Consider the following 24114-nt stretch of genomic DNA (forward strand, 5'->3'; position numbering starts at 1 on the left):
GTTAGGTCCATTGGACTGGATTGAATTTAATGTTACATCAGCTTTTCTACTTATTTTTCCCCATTCAGAGATTTCACAATCGAGACATTCATATTGGAACTATATCTTTGCAAACCGTAGGACTTGTACGGAAGCTGTAGTTCAGTGCTTTCTTTACAGCGCTGTTTCAGCTTTGAGGTGAAAAACAAACACTTAAAACTCGGGACTGGAAAGAAAATTTGAAAAGGAGACAGACTTTGCTAGCTAGCTGCGCCAACTGTTTTGCTGATTTCTATAAAGTTTCCTGCTATGTGTGCTACCGGTGCATAAATGCTGCAGCTTCATCTTATAAAAAGGAACTAGTCTGTGATAATTACCATATAAATACTTTAAGATGTGTTGGCATTGATGTTTAGAAGCACCGCCAGTATGCACCAATGAGTTTAGCAGCAATGTTGTTTTTTGGAAGGAGAAGAAGATGAGTAGACTAGTTTCCGGAAGAGGATAGAATGAAGTCATTTGTGATAATGATCTACTGAAAGTAATAAGCTGTGCGGTCTGGACACTGTGTTCTTAACACATCTTTGAAGAGTTACACGCTGTAAAATTGTTTTCACTGGGTACATATGTGAGACTGGTGCAAGAGTTTGGGGTAAGAGACTATGCAGTCTTGTAACAATGGAAACACCAATTCATGAGGATGGGGTCATTACCAAAAACCCAGCCATGAGTCACAGGCACTAAATACAGCTTGTTGACAAATGGTATTTACATTGTCAAGCCATCACGAACCCCCCACGAATATATGAATGAACAGCTGTCGAAAGAGTGAGAGATTCAGGGCAGAGTTTGAGCGAGATATGCGAGGCTTTAGCTGGCTAAGGTTACAAAATGTGGGACAAAGGGCTCGCCTTGACACTCCTCCGCCTCTTCACTGACATTTTGTTTTTAAAAACTACAACCATGGTGGGGGGCTTGTTTCCTGTTTGTTTGTGTAACTGGCTGACTGCATATATTTATCTGCTGAGGTACAAAGTACAACCCGTGCCCCAAGTTCATGACTATGAGATCAGTTACTGTTCCTGACTCTTGATTACCTCATTTCTGTGAACTGCCAAAGTGAAACATCCAGGTAATAGCATGCTAACATCAGCCAGCAACATACTGGATTTGGACAATCATTGCTCTTTATTTAGACCCTAGCATCCCTCAACAGTGAAACCTTAGCCAAAAACCCTGAGCTCATACTACACAGCTGAAACATAGTAGTAGCTTACAGAGTGCGAACAGACAGGTAGCGACACCAGTCTAAACACCCTACTTGGATTAGCATCTCTCTCAGGAAAGAGTAACAGGAAACCAGTTAGGTGTAATTATAACCAGTCCGATAAAAAACACCAAACACCTCAGAGTGTAAGAGGGCTTCTAACGGAATGTGAGCAGGTCTATGAGACTGTGTCTTGCTGGGGCGGGTGGTCTGGGCTGAGGCATGGGGTCCTGTGGCCCAAGATGCACTATAATTACCCTGGGGGTGAGGACAGGGTGGCGTCCACAGGTCTTGGCACCCAGAGTTTATGAGGGTCAGAAATAGCAGGGGCACCACCCCCAGACTACTGAAGGAGCGAAAGGGGTTCACATCTGTACATCACTTCCACTGTTCCCCCTCAATATCTACTTTTGCCGTTTCTCTTTTTCTGATGTTTCTTTGAACTTGTCCCAGAAGAGACACACAGGTGTCCAATATACCAGCGTCTTCAACCTCAAGCCCAGCCAAGCTCTTTATAAATGGCAGCAACAAAGCGCCTCAGGGTTTACAGTATGTACGCAGTCACATGAAGCTACAGGAATAGTCTTGGTCTAATACACAAACATGTATGAAATCCTTGGAATTAAGTGTTGGAACAATATATACTGCTGCAGATTTTACATGTTTCTATATGTAAACAAGAGCTGTTAAAAATGAAAATATAACATTTAATCCTTTTATTTCTTTGAAATAATGAGTCACTTGGCCTTGTTTCCAGACAATCAACATGACACTTCATTTTGTTTCTGTAAGTGAATTACGTCCATTGATGTCTTTAAAATTAATTGCTGTTAATTTTTCATAAAAGATGTTTTTATTTGTTCAAAATCCTTTATTTTTATGCACTGAGGCAGAAATGAAGGGAACCAATTGATGTTAAAGCATATTGAGATGCCCAGTGGGAATATTTGTGATAATGCCCCCATTAACTCATTCTGCAACAATGTACAATAGCCAAGTTTTAGTATGCATGCCGCAGCAGAACTGGCAGCCATATGGTTCAGCTCTGGGCTGCGATCCCATCCAATTCATTAGCTTGCGGTTGAGAAGGCAATGTGCCCACTGCGCCCAATGAAAATAGGACTGCAGGTCTTCAAATTTCAGGCCTTGACAAAGCAATGCTGAAACAGGAAAATTAAGATCAGGCAAGCGCACAAACACACTGTGTTCTTACCTGCAGGGCAGCAAACATCATCATTTCCTCCTCCGTGCACTCAATTTCCTCCAGCAGGATGGCCCACTTGGACTGCTCGTAGAGCTGGTTCACTCGGATGGCATCGTACTGTGGACATAACACATAACTGAACACTCAGGACAACACTCCATCTGGGGAAGCAATAGCTGAAGCTTGTATGTGATTAATGACATCCAGTCACCAAAATATGAAGCAAGCTGACTTTCAAGTGCTGCACTAAAGTGATCAATGTAATTTACTGTACATTATAAACCATACAAGTTATAATGAGAATTACGCTGAATATCCATCCATCATCTATACACCACTTAATCCTCTCTAGGGCCATGGGGGGCTGGAGTCTATCCCAGCTGACTCAGGGTGAAGGCAGGTTCACCTGGACAGGTAACCAGTCTATCACAGGGCCACACTTAGAGACAGACAACCAAGCACACTCACATTCACACCTACGGACAATTTAGAATCACCAATTAACCTCAACATGTTTTTGGACTGTGGGAGGAAGCCGGAGAACCTGGAGAGAACCCACGCTGCACGGAGAGAACATGCAAACTCCACGCAGAAAGATCTCCGGCGTTCTGACTGGGATACGAACCGGCGAATATACATCTGTGTGTGTGTGTGTGTGTGTGTGTGTGTAAAAACACCTCCTTGTAGACAAAGAGGTGGCAGCATAAAGGGCATGATTTGGGTTCTAACTCAATAATGTCATTTAAGCTGCCAGTCTCAGCATCTTGCTATTAAAACATTACAACACAACTCTGGTATTTTTCTTCAAATGATGCAGGGCCATCGAGTACTGCACATTCTCTACAAATGTCCAAAGTGACTATGATGTGAAGCTGTTGAACTGAGTTGTCTGTGGGATGTACCTTCGGGTTGAGGTCAAAGAAACTGTGGTATTTAAACCTCAGCAGCAGCACCTCGTTCTCCTTTACATCCTGCTCCATGAGAGATCTGGAGGAGTCCAACCACCTGTACAGACAGTGAGTATGACGAGTTAGAATATGATGATGTTCTGTCCCCATGCACAGATCTAAATCACATTACACATCGCTATAATAGTCACGACTATGACCAGTTCAACTAAAGCACAAAGCAAAGTTCAGCTCACCCCTGATTGATTTTGGCTTTGTCCAGCAGGGACTGGGGCTTGTAGAGTTTGACCAGGATGTCTGGTGAGGAGATTGGCTGGCTGACAGCAAGGATGCTGGGATTGCCCTCGGACAGGGGGCTGTCTCCAAACCAGGCGGAGGTGGGCGACAGAGGGCTGCCGTCCCTGGAGTCGTAGGTGGGGGTCATAGTCTTACTGTATAAGCCTGGACTAGAGTAGATGCTCCCTGAAAAAACAACAACACAGCAATCAGTTAGTCGTTGTTGTCAGTTGTAAATGAAAGACTATGCTAACTACAACGAACTTATGAAATCAACATTGACATTAATTTGTATATATCTTTTGCCTTATACTGACACTCACAGTTCAATTAAGTGCACATTCACAAATACATCACTACAACAGCATCAAGGGACAAAAGGGTGAAAACACTTCTCAAAAAGCACACACACTTGCAGCCTAGCCAGAGCAGCTAGCAGGCCAACAACACCATGTGACTACCAGCCCATAGTTTGCAGATGAGTGACTTCAACAATGTCTTCCTGCTGATGGCGAGACTGATGTGGATCAGCATGCAGATGATGCACAACATGATCAGGGTCACCCCACTTATTCACAGTCAAAAAACCTGAAGGAATGCACTGCACACAGCAAACTAGTGCACAATTTGCCCACAGGAAAGGCGAAGTGCAAAGATATGGGAGGAGAATATAGCGAAAACAGAAACAGATAATGTTGGGGGGAAAAAAATCCCAAACATAATTGGACATCCGACTCTTTAATAAATTAAGCATTTGAATAGCTAAAATACTGATTTATGTGAATATTTATTCTCTAGTTTTTAAATAAAATCAAAAGATTTTGGCTGCAAACATCAGCCACCAAAGTGAAGCATTTGCATTTCCTGTTGGCTGGCCTTGTGGAGTATTTTTGGCCACATTCCCCTCCATTCCCTCTCTCCCTCCGTCGGGCCTAGGTCAAGAAGCAACACTGGCTCAACCACTAAATCCCTTTTGAGATCAGGAAGTGGGCTTGGTTTGTGTTTGTGAGTGTGCACGTGTATGTTTGTGTTTGCGAGCTGAGGTCATGAGAACAGGGTGCAGGCTATGGCCACCCATCCCTTGTGGGGGAGGGTGTTATTCAGTGGTTCTTTCAAGGTTTTCCTCCAAATGCTGGGTTCATCGGGTCAGGGAGAGTACTCCCATCTCCCATAGGGTCTCTTGAGGAATGCTAAATATCCAGAGAAACCATGTACAATATGAAAGCTGGCAGTCCATTAACAACACTGCTTGGCCTCCTCCATCCTGTTTACTGACTCTCCAATGCCGGAAAAAAAGGCATCAAGAATGCTAACATGACTTTACTCCCCAATGCTCCCACACTGGAGACTCAGAGGGCTTAAATGGAGGGAGCTGGACCACCGTCAGCTGTTAAGACTAAACGTAAACGATGAGAAGACTTGTCAATACATAAAAGTGTCTCTTGTGTATTTGGTTTTTACTCTCACTTCTGTTGGGGCTGTTAACTGGAGCGTGTAGGTAGGATTATAAGTATGTGATTTTGAACACAACAGCGTAGCAATAATGCAGTTTGACCTTCATATAACTTGCTCATTAATAATCACCTCGCTGACCACCTGCTATTTCCTAAAGCAAAACATTCAAAGAGCCAAAAAGTGGTTGGCTATCCTGCACATCAGTCAGCAGGCACAGTGAGCAGGCCTGCAGTAGCTTTCAGAAAAGTGAGCTTTGAGCTAATTTCTAATAGAACGCAAAGCCTTTGTCACAAGACCACCCGAATCAGCTGACTTCCTCTGCAGGAGCAGTCAGGTGACTCGGCTGCTAGTCCCAAAGGTTACAGACGTCATGTGACCTCAACACTCCAGCTGCGGGGTGGGTGGAGGGTAAGGGAGGAATGGGGAGGCGAGGGTGAGGAAGCAGTGCTGAAAAGAAAAGGACAGAGGAAGAGGAAAGCTTACCTTTGACAGGTCCGATGTATATTATCTCAGAGGCTAGGATGAAATGAGAAAGAGTAAGAAAAAGAAAGGCAGAAAAAAAAGTGGAGGAAAGAACAGGAAATAGAACAAACAATATCAAGTGGACAGATTTAAGATACTGAAAACTCGACAAGGTCAGAAGGAAACGGACGAGAGAAGACAAAAGTTGAGGAATATAAGAATGAGGAGACCCGTGGCATTTCCACAGACACTGCCAACTGCTGTAGCCTCAGAGTGGATGACTCAGTCTACCCTCTTTGCAGAGGGAGATCACCCTGGCATGACTAGTGAGGTTCTGTCGTTTCCATCCACCCATTCATAACCATCCAACATGGCATGACTGATTGAAAACCCAGGCAAGGCGTTGGTCAACATGACCCAGTCCTGCACGTATACACTGCAGCACAAATATAAAGCAGTGGCTGTCTGAGGGATGTCATGCTCCACGCTGACAGGAAAGACAATTAGTTAAAAAAGGCACATCAAGGTGGGGTGGCCCCAGCAGGACTAGATGGACTGGCATCATGGGCAATACCATGACAGTCTGAGTCACAATAACAGCTGAGGGTTACTAACATTGTTTTTTCAACCAAAATGGCCAATTCTGTGGGGCGCTTGACATGAGTGTGCAGACAGGCAGCGGACATGAAGTTTCCTAAATGGTACATTTAAAGATAGAGATTGAGGTTTTGGAAAAGGACTTCCAGTCTGCAAGTGGAAATAAATGGTCATGTACCTTTTATGACATTAGTTTTTTACCATCCGCCCCTGTCATCAGCCTCTTAGGTCAGTGTGAACCGCCCTGTCCAGCATGTATACTCTATAAAGTTTGTATATGAGATACTATACAAAGGCTCAACATAATTTTGTTAACAATTTGTTTTATCAGCAATATCAGTGAGAAACAAGATATTAAAAAGATGATGGGAAAAAGACAATAGACTCTTCAAAGTAAGGAGAAGGAAACTTGAAGAAACTATCATTACAGCAACAACTAATGGTTGCTTTGATTATCAATTAATCCAATTACGTTCTTGATCAAATGATTCATTTGATCTACAAACTGTCATGAATGTGTGTAAAAAAAAACAAAAAAAAAACATGCTCCAAACAGGCAACATCTTCAAATGTGTTGTTTTGTTAAATCTACAGTTCAAAACCCAAAGACATTGAGCTTATTAACATGGGTCGATAAAAACAAGATGACATTCACATTTTAGTTGGATCCTCGATTGTTTTTGCTTGAAAAATCACTCAAATAATTAACTGATTATCAAAATTGTAGCAGATTAATATTCTGTTGATTTATAATTGATTAATTGACTAATTACTGCAGCTCTAAACACGATTACATTCTGAAAGAGGAGAAGGAGAAAGGAGAAGGCTGTGGTTTTGATTGCATCTCTGCAAAGCCTTGTGATTTCTATCAGGAGACCTGGGCTAAGAGGCCAGCTCTTACCCACAAGGGACGGAATAACTTCTTCAAACTTGGCCATGAAATACACTCCCAGACTGTAGCATGTGATCTGATAGGGAGGACGGCGTGTGTGTGTGTGTGTGTGTGTGCGTGTGTGTTAGTGTGTGCGCGCATTTACACACAAGCACGCACACACAAACACACAACAAACTGGTGACAGTAAACAGATTCTGCACATTCCAGCTGAAACTCTGTTTCTTTGCACCACCTAATAGTGTGACCACATTCACCCACTGGGAACAAAACATATCCATACCAGAGGCAAACATGTAGCACGCTATTAAAATGCAATGATGCAACTCTGGGTGGGATCCTCATTTGCTTTTGTTAAGTGGCTGCTTTTTGCTTTTGCCTTCTCTCATTATATTTTAATACATGGGCAAAGAGATACTTCATCTGTGGATGGCTTTGCTGTCATCCAAATCTGTGTGTGAGGACAATTTGTTTTTCTTATATGCGCAAAACACGACGGTTCAAGTTGATTGTTCAGGCTTCTTTCGATTCACATGTAAGTATATACAGTCATGTAGTGCACACCAAACTAACTCTGCATAGCAGAGGAGACTCCAGACACACAAAGAGTCCTATTCAACCTGTCTCATGGAGTTAGCAGTGCTGCTTAATGCTAACTCTGTGACAGCTCTCCAGCCTGTTTTGTTCTGCTCCTCCCTACTCATATGGTTGTAACTCTCACATCACTCTCTGAAGGGAGGAGGGTCATTATAACTGCACTTGTGTAGCCTGGTTTGGGTTTAAAATGGCAGCGTGACCAACTATGTGTGGAATCTCAACCATTCTTAGTCCTCCCTGCCAAGGAATTGGGAGCCATGGCTGTAGATCCCATGCAGGCCTCAAACTTACACATTCATATTTGGTCACTAGAGGCAGGGTGCAGCAATCTGGAGTTATCGTAGTGGTTTTTGAACCACAAGCGCAATCAGACACTACAAACACTAAAAAGGAAGACAGATGTTCCATAGGATCCAGCAGAACCTGCTATTCAGCCTGCTGCTTGAGGGAATTGAGTATTATTTCATACAATAAAACAGAAAAACAAAACCTGAATAATCCAAACTGACTTAAAAACAAGACTGGAACCCGAAAGCTTAGATTTAGATTTGATCAAACACATTTCCCTAGAAGTCATTGCTTTGACATGCAAAGTGCAAAGACTTCTCTAATTTGTACTTCTCCAGAGATTATTTCTGATATGAGCTGTAAATTCTATGTGTACATTCTACTAAAGCTAAATAATTCAGCTGGAATTCTTGTAGAAAACACAGTAACAAGCTCTGAATGCAACTCACCTGATCCAGGGGTTAACAGTGGACCCTCCAGCTCCAGATCATCCTCCTCTGCTTCCTCCAACTTTTTCTTTTTCTTTTTGGGGTCACGGGGTTTGCGAAGTAGAGACAGCTCTTCTGGGTGGCGGATATCTGGTTGGGGAGAACAGCAACAAAGTTCATTTGATGTCACATAAACATAACCTTGACTAGCAGCAAAGCCAAGTCAATCTGGACACCAAGATAGGCCGGTTCTGATGTCACAAACTCACTGAAAACATACAGTAATTTGTGTTTTTTCAACTACAGGCTTGAAATAAACCACGTCATCTCGCAAAGCACACAAACAATAAGTAGAAGCTCTATAGTAGGTGAATATAGGGACGCTAACTCATCTTAAATTGCCAAAAATGTGAGAGGCAGAATGGGCGAAGAAGCAAGCCAAAGCAAAGCGACAGAATAGATGGGTAAGAACTGTAGACAGCTGTGCACATGAGGGGTGGAAAATTGCAAATCCCTTTTCTCAGGGCCCCAACAAATCTTGCTTTAACTGTAATCCCCAACCGAGACAGGGCAGACACAACCTTTCTTGCTCCAACTATTCCACTCACACAAATTTCAGTTGTTGCTGGTGAACAGCAGGGCAGCACAGCTTTTACCCCAAAGCAAAAAGCTATTTTTGACAAAGAATAGTTACTATAACTGTCATTGTGGCTCTCTGTGTTTAAATGGAAGAGATATGTGCAAGATTCTAATCAGGCAGTAGGACACTGCACTAAATATAATGACTAAAACAGAGCAGTTTCTATCCCTGGCTGCTTTCTCGACTTTTCTCTCCTTCCCTTGGGCTTGGAGGCCGGGGAACCATCACTCAGCAGCAGCAATGACGTTTTAAGATGGGCTTGGGATGATTCTGATGTAGGGGGTGAGACGGCTGGAATGTGTCAGGACTAGAATAGATGGACCTAGTCTAGAAGCAAGCACATCTGGATGCTCAGCTGGATTCGGTTTTCTCAAGGATTCCGTAGAAATTAAGGAGGGAGCTGATATTTCAGAGCATTATTTCATTATTTCTACTTTGTTGTGCACATAATTGTCCATTTTCCTCATATCCGTTGAAATCATTTACCCTTTCATTTTTTAGAGATGAAGGATTGGAACGGCGTCGCAGACTGATTGAAGAGGTTGCTGTGGGTGTTGAGGAAAGCACAGGCAGAAGGGTCGAGAGAAACGTCTTGGCTTGGTGAGAAAGCTTGTTTGGTTTGTGTAACTAAAGCAAAAGCATTCCAGGAGTTTTAAGAACTACCAGATGGAAGTTCACCCTCTCTCTGTCTCCCTCCTCCCTCATTCTCGCTCTGCCGTAGCAGTGGAGCACAGTCCCTGTGCCCTTATACAGCCATGTGAGTTTCAGGCGTGCTGCTGAGCTTTAGCCCCACTGAGCTATGCGAGGACGCCAATACACACAACGAAGCAAGTACGTGGATAGGACTGTCTCTTGTTTGCAAAGGCATGTGGCCTTCTACTACGTTGTCACTTTAACTGATTAAATCTTATGATCTCATTGTCAAAGAGGGAACTTATCCAGATGACAAATATTAGCCATCTACTGTGCATGATGAATCTGATAAAAGACAACACATCTGTATATTTTAACCCTCTATTTGTCAAATATTTATAAAACCATTAGTAAATCTGATCGTTTTTTGAGGAGTTATGAGAAAGAAAATGGAAACAAAAATGCTTCTATGAAAGTAATATTTCAAACAGCCCTACCATGTGCCTGCAAGTGGGAAATAGGTGGGTGGGGTAAGTAAATTGAGAGATATGCTTTTTCCATCACTCCCACAAAGGGGGTAGTCGATATGATGACTCAACAAGGAGGCCCTTGGATCGCTTTATGTCCCCCCTATGATCCCCACAACAAAAGAAAACATATGTTCAGACTCACAGTACTTATAGTTTGTCATCAAGACTGCTGACAGTTTAAAAGGAAAAAAAACACAACAGTTTTAAGTCTTTATTTAAAACCTATTAATGGGCAAATTAATGCAGAAAGGTACATCAAAATCTAATGAGATCATTTACTTTAAATGGAGAACCTGTGGTGTCAAAATTAAGTTTCTAAGATGGACTGTCACAAGAGAAGTGAAGCAAAGCAGCTTATTAACTAGTGACAGCTTTTTATACCAACATATTTGTTGCAAGGTAACAATTTGAACTTGTAACCTCAACATGTTATGGAGGTACAGCAGTTTCTGGAAATCATTGTTCACCACTGATGAGCAAATTTATTCCAGAAAGGTGCTTCAGAAAGTATAAAGTTTCTACTGTGGATGGTTCTTGAGCTACCGTGTTATAAAGAATGTGTCCACAGAGTCATAGACGCAGACATGACGCCATAACGTCCTGCATGCCATTTAATGTGCAAGCAGGACATAAAAATACAGAAATAAAGGTGACCAAAGCAAGCTGAGCGGAAAACACTAAAAATGTTCCACTAGTATTTTTCAGACAGGCAGACAGGAGTTATAGTTTATTTCTGCTGACATACTCAGTTGAGTGTTGAATTGCATGTTACAGTAATAATTCAAAAATCATGATATTTGGGAATGATTGCGCCTACGCTCACCACATACTTTTGGCCGGTGTCAGGAGAAGGAGGAGGAAGGGTGAGTGATGGTCAGAGTGCTTACAACAGCTTGGTTGATTTCCATTAGCAGGAATGACACCTACACTATAAGACCCCACTCTTCCACCCTGCAGACTTGTGGCAGTAACCAGGCTGGAAGCCAGAGGAAAGGGCTTGACTGAGAGCCAGCTGGGCTCCCAAGATCTACTCCTTGGAACAGATGATTCACTGCAGTGAGTAAGGCCAGCCACAGAAGAATCACAAACACCGTCACAGTCTAATTTTACAACGCGAAAGCTTACCGTACAAACAGACAGAGACCCTACATGGACAAAAAAATTAAAAGAGAAGTGATGTCATCTTCTGTTTTCCCCTTACATACTTCCAAGTGTTATGAAGAAGTGCTCACTGGATTGTAAGAATGACTGATCAATACTCAGGAACAATAAATCAATTGTATATTCCTTGAGAGACTAAATAAAATTACTAATATTTAGTCTCAGTCTGAGAGATAAGAATGCACAGGGTGTGGATATTTGTGTTTAAAAAACTAATTATGAAAAGAGAAGCCAAGAGAAATGCCTGGCATTTAGAATGAGTTAAATGATACTATGACTTCATTCAAATATATAAAGCCTCACAAATCACTTTTTCACTCCAACATCGAGATGAAAAAACATCATATGGCCTTAATGTCTTGGGAAGACACCTGTCTTCATCTATCATACATGATTTTAAAAAGGTGCTAAAAGGCCACCCAAAAATGATAATACTCTATATTAATTTAGGAGCTGGAGCTGAGACCAACCCACAATCCTTCCATGTTTTGACAACAATGGCCAGCACACTTGGGCCTAGTCAAGCGGCCTAAAGGTTGACGGGCCATAACTGTGCTGAACTAAACCGACAGAGTAAAAATCCCCACAAATCCAGAAAGGTTTCTGGAGGACAAAGCGGTCTGACCAATTTCCCGCAAGAGAACTTCTTAACATCCTACTTCAATCTTATCCTCCTGTGCGCTTTATATCAAACATACGCTCTCTCAGTCCCTTTCCTTTCCTGGCGAGTCGTCCGGTCCAGTCATTTATATGTTCCAGCGAATGCTACTGTGTGTCTGTTTTCCCACACATGGAAGTAAAGGAGTGCTTGCACAATACGCTTAAGTGGAGCAGCCTGACTCTTGTTACCCTGAAGTGGTGCTTTGCTGAGAGAGGCAGTTTCATTTTTGCACCACCTCATGCTCCCAGGTTAGTTAGTTACTCAGTTGTGAAGAGTGCATTTTACGTGTTGGCTAACAGGAACAGTTAAACAGCCTGCTGTCAAAAGGAGAGGCAAAATCCTGCGCAGACCTCTCTATTCAGACAGCATTTTACAGCTGAAATCCTAATCCTAGGTGACTGGTTGATTACAGAAAATTATTTGATAACAATTCTGACTATCGATTAGCCATTTAAGTCATTCATCAAGCAAAAATGTCATATTTGTTTGTTACAACGTCTCAAATGTGAAAATTTGCTCTTTTTTCTGCTTTGTATCACTGTAACAACTCATGGGTTTTCAACAGCTGGTCAGACAGAAGCAGCCATCTGAAGAAGTCAGTTTGGGTTCTAGTAAATTATGACCAGTGTTTCTCCCCTTATTTTCCAACATCTATAACATACCAAATATATCCGGGACATTCGCCAGATTTCAACAAATACACAAACATGGTTTCTGAGAATTCTCAGAATTGTTGACAGGGTTCAAAAATGTTATCTTGAACCTAAAAGTGGAAAATCCCTAATGCTTTTGCTTCACTATCAACTAAGCAGCGCAGCACAGGATGTGAGAGCTGCCAAATGCAATCAGAGGTCAAAGCAGGAGTGGAACTGAGCGATGCTCATGTGTAACAGTACAGCAGCCTTTTGCTGAGTCCTCTTCTTCTCCAGTTAGTCAGTCCAGATGGACTGTTTCTGTGGCAGGACACAGCTGCCTTGGACATGGGAGAAACACAGCGGTGATAATTGGTTTCATTCTTTTAACCTGGAGTGTCATGCTGATTTCCAGTGCTTTGCTCCTGTATGGGACGTTCACTGTCAGAATTTGATTGTGCTAAAAAGGCTGAAAACCAGACAAAACAGAATACAAAGATAGAAAAAGGATCAGGATAATGTTACTAGTTCGATCTAAAAAACAGAATGTTGATGGCATAAAATTATTCTCAACCCAAGGGACTAAGAAAAATAAGCAACAAATAAAAACAGAAAAATACAACACTTGAGGATATGGAAAATTGTTTTGAAACAGAAAATGGCTTCTGTGTGGCCAACTGACTAGACACAAGCAGAGTGAAATTAGTATGAGAACTCGAGCTGGAGCCAACAGTGAGCTGCTCATCACTGCCAACAACCTTCACTAGCTTTCTCTTTCTCCGTTTCTACCTTCCAGTATCTCTGCACCTCTGTTTTTGCTGTCTGGAGCAAAGGCCAGTTGGACAGGCCTCGTCTCTTCCTGTCCCATCTGATTCTCTATGCTGTGCAGCTCTCAGGCAGTCAGCAGTAAATATGCACAGGAAATTGTAAAACTCAAATTTGCCCAGATAAGTAATAATGCTTCCAGGGCAGACCAGCTGTAAGTCAGCTGTCATACAGCTACAGTCCAAAAACTTTCTCACTGTCCACTACCAATAAGCAGTAACATACAGTGTTGTTAAAGTAACAGTACACTCACATCACTCTGAGGAGCCCTGTACAGTCACCCCACAACATCCTGCACCATCCTGACACATGCCAAGTCAGCCAAATGCAATTTGCCCTGAATTTCTGTGGAGCTGAAAAAGATTTACTACAGAAGCAGCAGACTCATTCTTAATCCGGCCTGGCTAACAGGCTACAAACCCCCATCTCCCCACCTCTGCTTTCTCAAAACAGCCTCTATGTATATTTATACTCAATAAAATGCACCATTTGCTGTTTGATTTCATAAAACTGTTATGTGGACCTTAAATTAAAAACAAGGTTGAGCACTACCTGTGGCAGCTCATTAAAAAATGGAAAGCTGCAACTACAGCCACTAGTCCTGCCAGCTAAACACAGTCCAGTGACAAAGACACAACAGGTGTGTTGTGACCCTGTCTTATGGAAGGATTTATAGCAAACCCTACTGGAGATAGTGACTGAGAGGCAGGGGTAAGGGGCGAGGTCTGAGTTGTGTAAAAGTGGGTGTGAGCAGGTCAGGGGTTGTTGGGGACCAGCATGTGACCTCTGACACCTCTGTTACAGGACAGAGTGGAGCCAGCCATAGGAGATATCCATAGTGTGTGTGTGTGTGTGTGTGTGTGTGTGTGACCCTTGGGCACTACTTTAAACCATGGGGGGACACTTAAATTTGGATCTGATATTAGCATGAGAGACTTTTGGTAAGCCAGACAGTGAGCAAGAGTTATGCATTTTACTCATACTAGTGTGTGCCAGTGTTTTAAGTGTGAGACAGATTGATAATCTCTGTTTACTAAACATTACTGTGAGACTGATGCAGCCCTGGTTCCAAGGACACGACTTCAGACGACGAGTCCACAGATGTGACCTCAACATGCACAGCTTACAACGTGTTTAATAAACACAACAAACTGCCAAGGATTAAAACAAAGTGAGAGGAAGGACATGATTAGCTATGGTTGATGCAGACCATTTCCAGAACCTTTCCAAAAATACCACTACAAGGGGAAGTTGTTGGTTAAGCAGGATGGGCACCTTCAACAGGGGCAAATGGACTGGATCCACCATTCTAGCATTGAAGCAAATTTCATTCCCATAACTCTTTGCCAATCAGTCACACCTCATTTCACAATGGCTTTATGACTGTTTTCCACAGCTCCACTGAAAATAAAACTACCCAGTATTCTAAGAATGAGTCAATCGTTCCACTTACTGAAAGTTTTGCAGATGTCCGACACGGCCTTGAAGACCCGGTCCGAGAAGTTGACCTTGACCTTCATGTGCTTCATGTTGGGCAGCTGGAGGCGAAGCAGCTTGTGTTGTGGGGTGAAGAGCAGCCTGGCGTCAGCTTGGATGCCATACTTGTCCAACGTCCAGTGGGTTTTCAGCAGCCATGTCTTCTTCTTCTCCCACCACAGAGCATGGTCTGACCAGTCCTTCTTCACATCTAAGACACGAAAAAAAAGATTGGACGAAATGAGTTTTAGTAATTGCATAGTGACCAATATGGTAACAGACAGGCTGCAAAAGAGTATTATTTTACATAATTTAACCTCTGAGGCAATTGACAAAATATTGACAGCAAAGGGAAAGTGTAAGTAGAGCCATCAGTCTGTATCCATCACACTGTACTGACTTTAGCTCACCAAATATGTCCCCTCCAGGGCAGAGGTCATATATGGGGCAAGCTCCAGAAAAGGTTTGCATGGGGGCAGTGAAGTCAAAGTGAGAGGGAGGAGAGGACCGAGTATGTGAAAGATGTGGCTGTTTGCGTGACACTGTGGGAATATCAGGTTCATACCACCCTCTTTGTTCCAAAGTCACACTGTGATCCCTTTAAGCAGACACAAGGCACCCAAAACCCCACATAGCTTCCAGGCTTTTGCTCCACATGGGCTCAGCACAATGGGGACAGCACCAAGAGGTCTGTGGTCTCATGGTGTACGTGTCTGACTTCAAGGGGAAGGTGAAAGCTGCAGAGATTTGAGGGAACTCAAAGCATCTGTTGTACAGATCACCTTGTTCTGGTTTATATATGAGCAGCGGAGCGATAAGCTGAAGTTGTGTTTGAATTGCAAATCACTTCAAAGTGAAAGGTAAAAGTGAAAAAGACAACATCTACCATTCTCAGAGAGTGAGAGTCCCTTTAAATCAATTCTATCTCTTTAACAATAGACTGCATTCACAAAATAGCTTAGTTAATAAGTTCAAGGACACTTTAAAATATCCATGTACCCACACTGTGAATATGCTACTTCTTGTTCAAATGTTAGCATAACCATCTTGTGAGCAGACTATGATAGTAGATGGAGTGGAGTGAAAAGGCCTACAGTTTTTAAGCATTCTACGACTTTAAGATGTCCCCCGAGTAGTGATGTCATTACTCCGGCATTAGTCCAGGAAGGCACTTCCCAGAGTGGTGTCTCATTTCCTCCACCCACATACCAGTTCATTGCTTCTCCAGCTTATCCTCAGTCTCACTCTGGGTCTCTCTGTGCTCTCAGTGCTTCACTGTGCCCAGACAGAGACGTCAGTTTGCTTAGTCATCCTTTAATCAAAGAATTCGATCTAAATGGTTCCATCTCCTGCACTACTGCATCGGTGAGTGTGTTTGAAAGGCCATTTACCCTGACTAGGAAGAACATATTGTCGACCAGATGTTAAATATCTAAAAGCTGTCAACGAGATGGAAAGAGCACAAATTTACATAATGAATTTTGGCATATCATAATATTTAGGTTTCAGTTAGCAAGTACAAAAAGCTTAGGTATGGTACTTCCCTTCCACATATGTTATCATTGTTATATATAATTGGTGGAGGAAAAAATAACAAATGCCCCCGTTTTGAGCTCCACTCTTCATGAAGGACACCCATCTACTTTGTATTCAAGGCTGGTTTATACATTAGATAATGTGGCATCAACTCATTATCTACTGTACATGTTACATGGGGTACATGATGAAGGACACGTCCACTAATGGACAAAGTGGATCCATAATGGAACGGGAATAATTCCGATATCTTTCCAGGTACATGGTGAGCAAACAACAGTTAGGGGTATACAACAGACTTTTACATCAACCTGACAGTTCGATTTTTTCCATGATTACCTAACACAGCTTACTGCTCACTCATTCTATAAATGGAATATGACATCAATGTTAATGACAGAGGACAAAATCCTGAATTTTGCTCACTGCTGACCGCCTCCCTCTATCCATCAAACCGCTTGATGCCATGGTAACCTAAACCTTGAGTGGCCTTCTGTTTTCAAGCACTGCTGTTGTTTTTGCTGACCTTTGCCTAACATAGGGGCATCTATATTGTTGACACTCTCTTGCTGACCCCGTCTAAGGGCTGAATGAAAAGGATTAGCGAGTGAGTAGGTGAAATAACAGATTGTATACTTAGAACAAGAAACCAAGACTACTCTGAGCAAACTGGGCTGAGAAAGAGATTACAATAGCGATTAAGACTGGGAGCAGTAGTCTCAGAAGAAGAGTGGCCACCAGCATCTCAGTGTTGACGTCATTGTGAGAGCCTAGGCCTTTGTGAATTGTCTTGGGGAGGGGTTGTTTGTCAAGCTGTTGGGTTTTATACTGTTTACTCCAACAGGCAAACACTTGGTACTTGAGTGAAAACATTCCAAGCTTTCCGAGGCCCTGTGCGAGTTACTCTGCAGCATGGGGTCTTGCTGTCATCACTCCATTTTGATGCTTCAGCTGTGTCGAACACAACTTCATTGCTACCATCGAAGAGACTGTTTTCTTAAGTTTTCTGCAGTTATTAAAGGCTGAAATAATGAGAGGGAATATGGAGAAGAAAACTGAAAATAATCCTGAATGTATTTTCATAACTCTGCTCACAGTTTTTCCTCCTACAACCTTGTAATTTCTGGTGTCTGGGAGCAATGCAGAACAGCTAGCATTAAGATTTGGCACTCCGGTAGTCACCACAGACCACGTTCTATAGAGACGTCCTCGTACTCAGCATGCATGACCACCATACAATCTGTGGCAAGGCATGAATGCATGTCTTGGCTGGCTTCAGTTACCTTCAGCACGCTCCTTATGGCCCCTGCTTCTCTGTTTCCTTGAGTTTCCTTACTGGACACAGCCTTCCCCTCTCCTTGCTTGTGTCATTACGCAGTGGTTCGATGTGTCCTGATTGGATGAGGATGGCTCAGGAAGGCTTCCATTGGGCCAGTTTAGCAATAAGGTGGTAACCCAATCCACAGAGAGAGGGAGTGAGGGCCAATGGCAACTACCAGCTAAAAATACAGCCTGCCAAGCCTGACGTAATGCAGCAGCCAGAGGAGCGGGGGGCCTAAGTAATTGGGTGCATTAAATGTGGACCCACAGCCTCTTGTTGGAGTGATTTGTGTGTGTATGTGTGTGCGTCGCTTGAAAGACAAGGGGAGGGGAAACAGAACAGGAAAACCATGTTTTATGACCTCTGCGGGACGCGAAAGATGATACAAAGATTGCGTTTCGCGTGCACTGGTCTGGTTATTTGTCGAGGGGAGGGTGTTCTTATCCATCCATTAACCACATTAGATCTCTGCGTTGTGTGTCTGCGCTTTAACGAGCAAAATTAATTCATAAATTCTGCCAAACCAAGTTCTTTTCATTCACCGCCATCACAGCCGCAGCTCTCAACCAAGACCACTTCCCCTTCTTTGTGCACCAAATACCACAACCAGAAATACTGCTTTAAACAAATACACAGATTAATACTGAGATATTTTAGGAAGCAATTAAGAAAAGAAAAAACAAAAAAACAAAGAGAAAGGGCAATCAAATGTTTCAGTGTCAGCACAAAACCACCCGGTTCTAAGGGCTTTCACTAGGATAATATATGAGATCAAACTGTCCCTCCTTTACTCTCCTCCACATCACTCCTCTTCACTCCCTCCATCTCTTCCCTTCTAGTCAGTATCTGTGGTGTTTACATTAGGAGGCAGCTATGTTTATGGAGGCCTGTCTGTGAGGGGGAGGGGACGGGACAACAGAGGACAGGATGAGGAAAAAGGAATGAGAGAAAGGGCATGGCAAGGAGAGATGAGGAGGATGAGCAGAGGACGGGGAGGAGATGTAACTTGGGACACAAAAATACGAGACAGAGCAAGCGATAGCAAGGGTGAGGCAGAGCGAAAACAAAAATTAAGTACCACACACACACACAGACTTGTGAGTTGATTTTCTGATCAACTGAAATGCAAAAAATGCTGAACAAGAAAAGTAGTTTTCTATACTTCATAATTCTCAAAACCTTGTGAAGTCCTGCTGTGATGTGACTGAAGCTGCAACTCAAGTTTTCTTTACTAGACGAATAGTTTAAACATATTTAAACAACTAATATGTAAGACTCAGAACAGCAGCAAATCCTGACAAATGCCTGGAACTGTAAAATGTTTGACATTTTTTGCTTTAAAAAACCTAAATGGCTTACTTAAATGTCAAACTGTTGGAGCTCTCCAGTCGATGTGACACAAGGCTTTGGGTTTAAAGGGCAAAAAAAATAAATCTTTGATCTTGCATGTGGACTTATTTATTAGATTTCACAGCAGTGACAGTCAGCTGATGCCTGAAGCAAAATCCAGGCTCTTTTATAGAATCACTGAGAGAGATGACTTAAAGGAAAATGAGCTTAGAAGTCTGGACTTTTTGCTGCGTTTGTCTCGTGAGCCTTTTTTTCGAAAAATGTTTTTCATTAACCATCAAGGCCCATCTGTTATCCCTCAGTAATAACCATGGCCATGCGGCGCAAGGCTTAGTCGTGTTTAGCCATCAGCTGATAAAAACATTACAGCTGGGTGAGGCTGGTCATGCCGTTTCCTTGGTGACTCCTGGCTGACGCCGCAGGGGCAGCGGTGCGAGGCGATGACTTGTTTTCATACAAAACAGACACAGAGGGACAGGTTTGTCACACGTATTATCTTTCTCTCTCACATACAACATGAAAGCCCCTCTCTTTCTAAATATAATTCCATGTCTGAAGCAGGGTGAAGGTCGGTATTGACAAGCAAAGATACAGCAAGCAACTGCTCTGCACTGTCCTTAAATTAGAGCTACTGTAAATGGCCTTTAAGCACTTTGTGTGTCGTGCAGCCATAGCGGATAGCATCCCCATCAGATAACCGACATGTAACCAACAGGTTCGATAAAGAAAGGTGATGACAGTATCTGTGTGGCAGATATGAGATAAGGATTGAAGTGATGCAATGAACATGTGTTAAAGACAATGTGATGTCGAGTCCTGAACAGTCACAATCACTCCACATCAGTGACAGAACTGGCTGCAGAGGAGAAGTCAAACTTGTTTCTGGACTCGTGACTCGAGAACAACAGATTATGGAGATCTATCCAAGATAGCTTTGTGCAAATAACTTGCATCAGACTCGTAATGCACATGTTTCATCATGACTACACTGGCAACATGTGGAGAGTTAATTTGCAAAAGCTGATGATCTGCATTCTTAAAAAGAGAAAAAGACTGTTGTGAATAAGTCATACACGGCACATTCTGACTCTAAAATTAGTTGCATCACAATTACATTACTGTCTTTTGAAAAATGCATTGCAAATTCATGCTTAACAGCAGAAAATGTTAAATGCCAGAGCTGCTCTCAACTCTGATTCTGTTTAATGGTGGTAACAATGTTCAGCTGGAGATGTGCTAGAGATTATAAATAAAATTGCAACGCCTCATTTTATGAAACTTGGTGGAGAGGTGGAGCACGGGCACAAGAAGAACCTAATAAACTCTGATGTGGATTCAGACTGCTATCGTTTAAATTGCAAAGCAAGTTACTGGCCTTAGTTGAGGTTGTGCTCTTCAAGTGCAAAGACGGATCATTTGGGCAAAACTGTAGATTCTGTGAAGTTATCTCAGTCAGGGCGTTTAAAGTTTTTACAGCGTCGAGATCAAATATTGTGAATTACTGAACACCAAATGAAATTGAGTTTCAGTAATACTAAATGGATCACTGCAAAAGAGTTGCAGCGTGTTTCTTGTTTTGTGCATTTCCCAAAAAAAAGGATTGAAAACATAAGTTAGAATTTGAGTCAGTTCTAGTGAGCGGGTCTGGTGGCTCAAAAAAACACAGCTGAGGTGTTTCTTTGAAAGTCTGCAGGTAAAAACACTGGCCTGTTCATACATGAGGTATGAATGTGTATTTGCCAATTAATGGGCCATTTTTATTGTATTTTTCACTTCTATAGCTAATTATTTTTGCTGAACAATGTCAAGCTTTGTTATCTAAAGAAACCCCATAGCCAACACTGTCTGGCTCAGAAAAACGAGTTAAGAAGGTTCTTAAAAAAGAAAAACAAAAAAAAAGTTGCAGATGCCCACTTCAATCAAAACTAAGCTTCACATTTGCAAATACATATTTTCAGCATTTCAATTTTGCATAATAGCTGCATTTACCACAACAGCAGTTTGATGGATAATTCAATGCAATGTGCAGTAAAAAAAAAAAAAAAGAAAGAAAGAAAGAAAGAAAAAGAAGTGATTTTTGACATTTTAAATAAATGGATATATCTGTTTTTGCAAATGAAACCTTTGCATCGTCTAACTCTGACACCAGCAAAGGCCAAATTATTGACAAATGAGTTGATCTATTACAGCTATGCCCCTCGGGTATTCACTAACCAATACCATTAAAACTCAAGTGCTTTCATTGACAGGCGAAGTTGAATGAGGTTAGCTGAGATTATTTCAGTCCATTATTAATATTCAACAGCTCAGCATGCTGCCAATATTCTATCAAACAAGCCATTTATCACAGGCATTAAATATGCAATACACACAGGGCCCAAAAAAGGAGTCAGGGAACATTCTTATGAGTTATTGATCGTAATGAGTAGACTACTATCATTTCCCAAACACAATAAAAGTTCAAACTTAGTAGGATGAGTTTGAGCTTCTCAAATTCTCTTTTTGTAGACAATCCATATTTTCAATTTAAAATCGTTCAGGAAATAACTCAACTCTTGTAATCTTCAAGATGGCCAGCATTTCACCTCACCTTTGAGTGGCCGTTTGGACCAGATATGAATACTTTTACCTTCCCACAAGCATCATCGACTATAAACTACATCTTTTCAGGCACAAACAAGTCCTTTCAGTTTCTATCCGAGACTGGCAGGATTGGCACATTACAGTTGCAGCTCACCTGACAGCTCTAAAGGATTTACTGCACTGAAGCTCCAAAGGTGTTACTGTAGAAGACATGCAGAGAGCTGGATGAAAAAGTATGGAGACCCATATGTGAGATGATGGAGGCTGAACCTGGCATTATACCACTGAAAGCCAATAAGCATTTTCCCTTGGAGAGGAGGGAATCTGAAATCTTAACAGGAAATTTAGGAGCATCCAGCGTGTTAGAGTACGAAAGGCGCAACAGCTTTGATGCATTAAGAAAGGCCAGAGGGACATTAGAGGAAACCTCCTTAGAGGCAGGTAGTTAGTATCCATTTGTGTCATAATCCAAACAAAGCAAAACAGTGGGGGTACTCCCGCTCTGCCCTGACAGAGCTTTATACAATTAAGTGTTCAGGGCTCTGGCGGAATAATGATATTACAAAGAAACTCTGGGTCTCAGATCAATGGAGTAGATACACAATATTCATCCGTCCTTTTATCCATGTATGCATCCTGTCAGACGTCCATCAGGACTGTGATAAGCCGGCCCACTAATGCCTCTGTGAGCTGGATAACAGGAAACTGTGTTGCAACATCTGTAAAAACCCTGAGGAGGACCTACATGGTAAAGTGAAACCTCTAAATACTTAAGCAGCTAAGCAGGTCTACTTTTAAATAAAATGACTAAAAGTTAAATATATTAAGAGCAAGAGAGCTGAATTAAATGATTTCCACAAACTCTGTTTAACATTAACCAAAACTTTGGTTGTGAAAACAAAAACTCTGGTTGATTTGCTCTGTGAAAGTATTGGGAGTACTGAGACAGATTGAGGAGGGGGCAGTTTTAAGATGAATGAAATCTGCGCTGAGTAGCCAAACAAAAGTCCAGATCAGTTTACTCCATTGACACACAGGTGTGTGGTGTCAGAACAACAATGTAGTGCTCTAACATTTCCTTCCACTGGATCCAAGGTGCTGTTTGTACTACAGGAAGGTGAGAGGGACAAAAAGCAACTGGCTTCAGATTCCCAGAGGAGCCGAAGAAATGTTTGTTTCTATGCATGCTTAAGATGCCACGCATAGCTAAATAAATCATGCTTAACAAGCAAAGCAGTTCTTCCATAAAAGTGACTGAAGAGGGAAAACAGTGGGCAACTACATTTTTAAAACTGACTTTATATTCAGAATTGCGCATCAATTTACTTCATTAAGGAAGTACATCAAAACCAACAAGTGTAAAAAGAAAGTTTAGTTTATATTCTACAGAAACTCTTCCTGGTACAATTTGTCTACAACTAACAGGTCAGGGTTTGATTCTGGCTCAGAATGGGCCTTTGGAGGGTAAGAACACAACAGCAAGTATGACCACCTACAGAAAAGGCAATGAGTCCGTCTTATTTGACAGGAATTTATGCAGTTATATCTGACAATATGATAAAAAGAAATCTGCCTGGTTTCCATACTTGACACATTTTCCTTACATGCTGTTCTGTTACAGGTCTCATGATATCAATATGTTTATTTACATCAGCTTGGGCTGCAACTAACATGTATTTTCACTGATTAATGATTGATTTCTTGAATAACCATGTTGGCTATAAGCTATCCAAAAGTGTTAAAAATATGTTTGTACATTTTCTGTAACCCAAGTTGATGTCTTTGTATAACTTGATTATTCAAATTAAAGGTCTAATAAGGTCCCAAACTGAAGTATTTTGGATTTTTGTCAGAAAGAAAAGAAATGCAAAATTCATTATCAAAATAGTTGTTGTGTTGATTAATTAATTACTATCATTAAACTGGTAGGTTCAGCGCTGAGTGAGCACACAAGACATTCTGGCTCACTCCTAATTCATTATAGCTTCAGCCATATGCCAAACTGAACATGAAAAAGAAGAAAAACAGATCTAGAACAGATCTAAGTGAGCTGCCAAAACGGTCTATATATGGAAAACACTGAGTACGCATGCACTCACGCAGGCCATTGCTCTATATATGATCACATCTGAAAGTCTGAGTGCAGAAAAGCACAATCACAGCAGCATCTTGCTAGTGAAACAGGAAAGCTCTGGCATGGGCAGGACCACCACTTAGGCTAACTACTTCCTGTCAGAGAGATTAGACAGCAAGATGATCGCACACGCTGCCAGGCCATTTCTCACTTCATACTGCCAAACCTTTAACACGGCTGCACAGTCAAAATCAATACGTCTCATTACACATAGTGACAAACGAAAAGGGGGTGATGGAAAGACACCCATCAGAGATCTCCTAGTGTACAACAATGACA

At 41.9% G+C, this 24114-nt stretch overlaps 1 protein-coding gene across 3 annotated transcripts in view; it reads right to left on the minus strand.

Annotated features, from left to right (window-relative positions):
• fermt2 (FERM domain containing kindlin 2) overlaps positions 1-24114 on the minus strand; it is a 40352-nt gene that overhangs the window by 9656 nt on the left and 6582 nt on the right. For 2 of the 3 annotated variants that reach the window (XM_008276894.1, XM_008276895.1), the window contains exons 3-8: positions 14889-15122; positions 8375-8503; positions 5573-5605; positions 3595-3820; positions 3353-3455; positions 2460-2567 (exon numbers count right to left, since the gene is read on the minus strand). In XM_008276894.1, the coding sequence (XP_008275116.1) occupies positions 2460-2567; positions 3353-3455; positions 3595-3820; positions 5573-5605; positions 8375-8503; positions 14889-15122 (833 nt within the window). The remainder of the gene's footprint in view (positions 1-2459; positions 2568-3352; positions 3456-3594; positions 3821-5572; positions 5606-8374; positions 8504-14888; positions 15123-24114) is intronic. The other variant, XM_008276896.1, reaches the window with a different exon arrangement.

Source organism: Stegastes partitus, unplaced genomic scaffold (assembly GCF_000690725.1).
Source record: "Stegastes partitus isolate 25-593 unplaced genomic scaffold, Stegastes_partitus-1.0.2 Scaffold83, whole genome shotgun sequence".
NCBI lineage: Eukaryota > Metazoa > Chordata > Actinopteri > Pomacentridae > Stegastes > Stegastes partitus.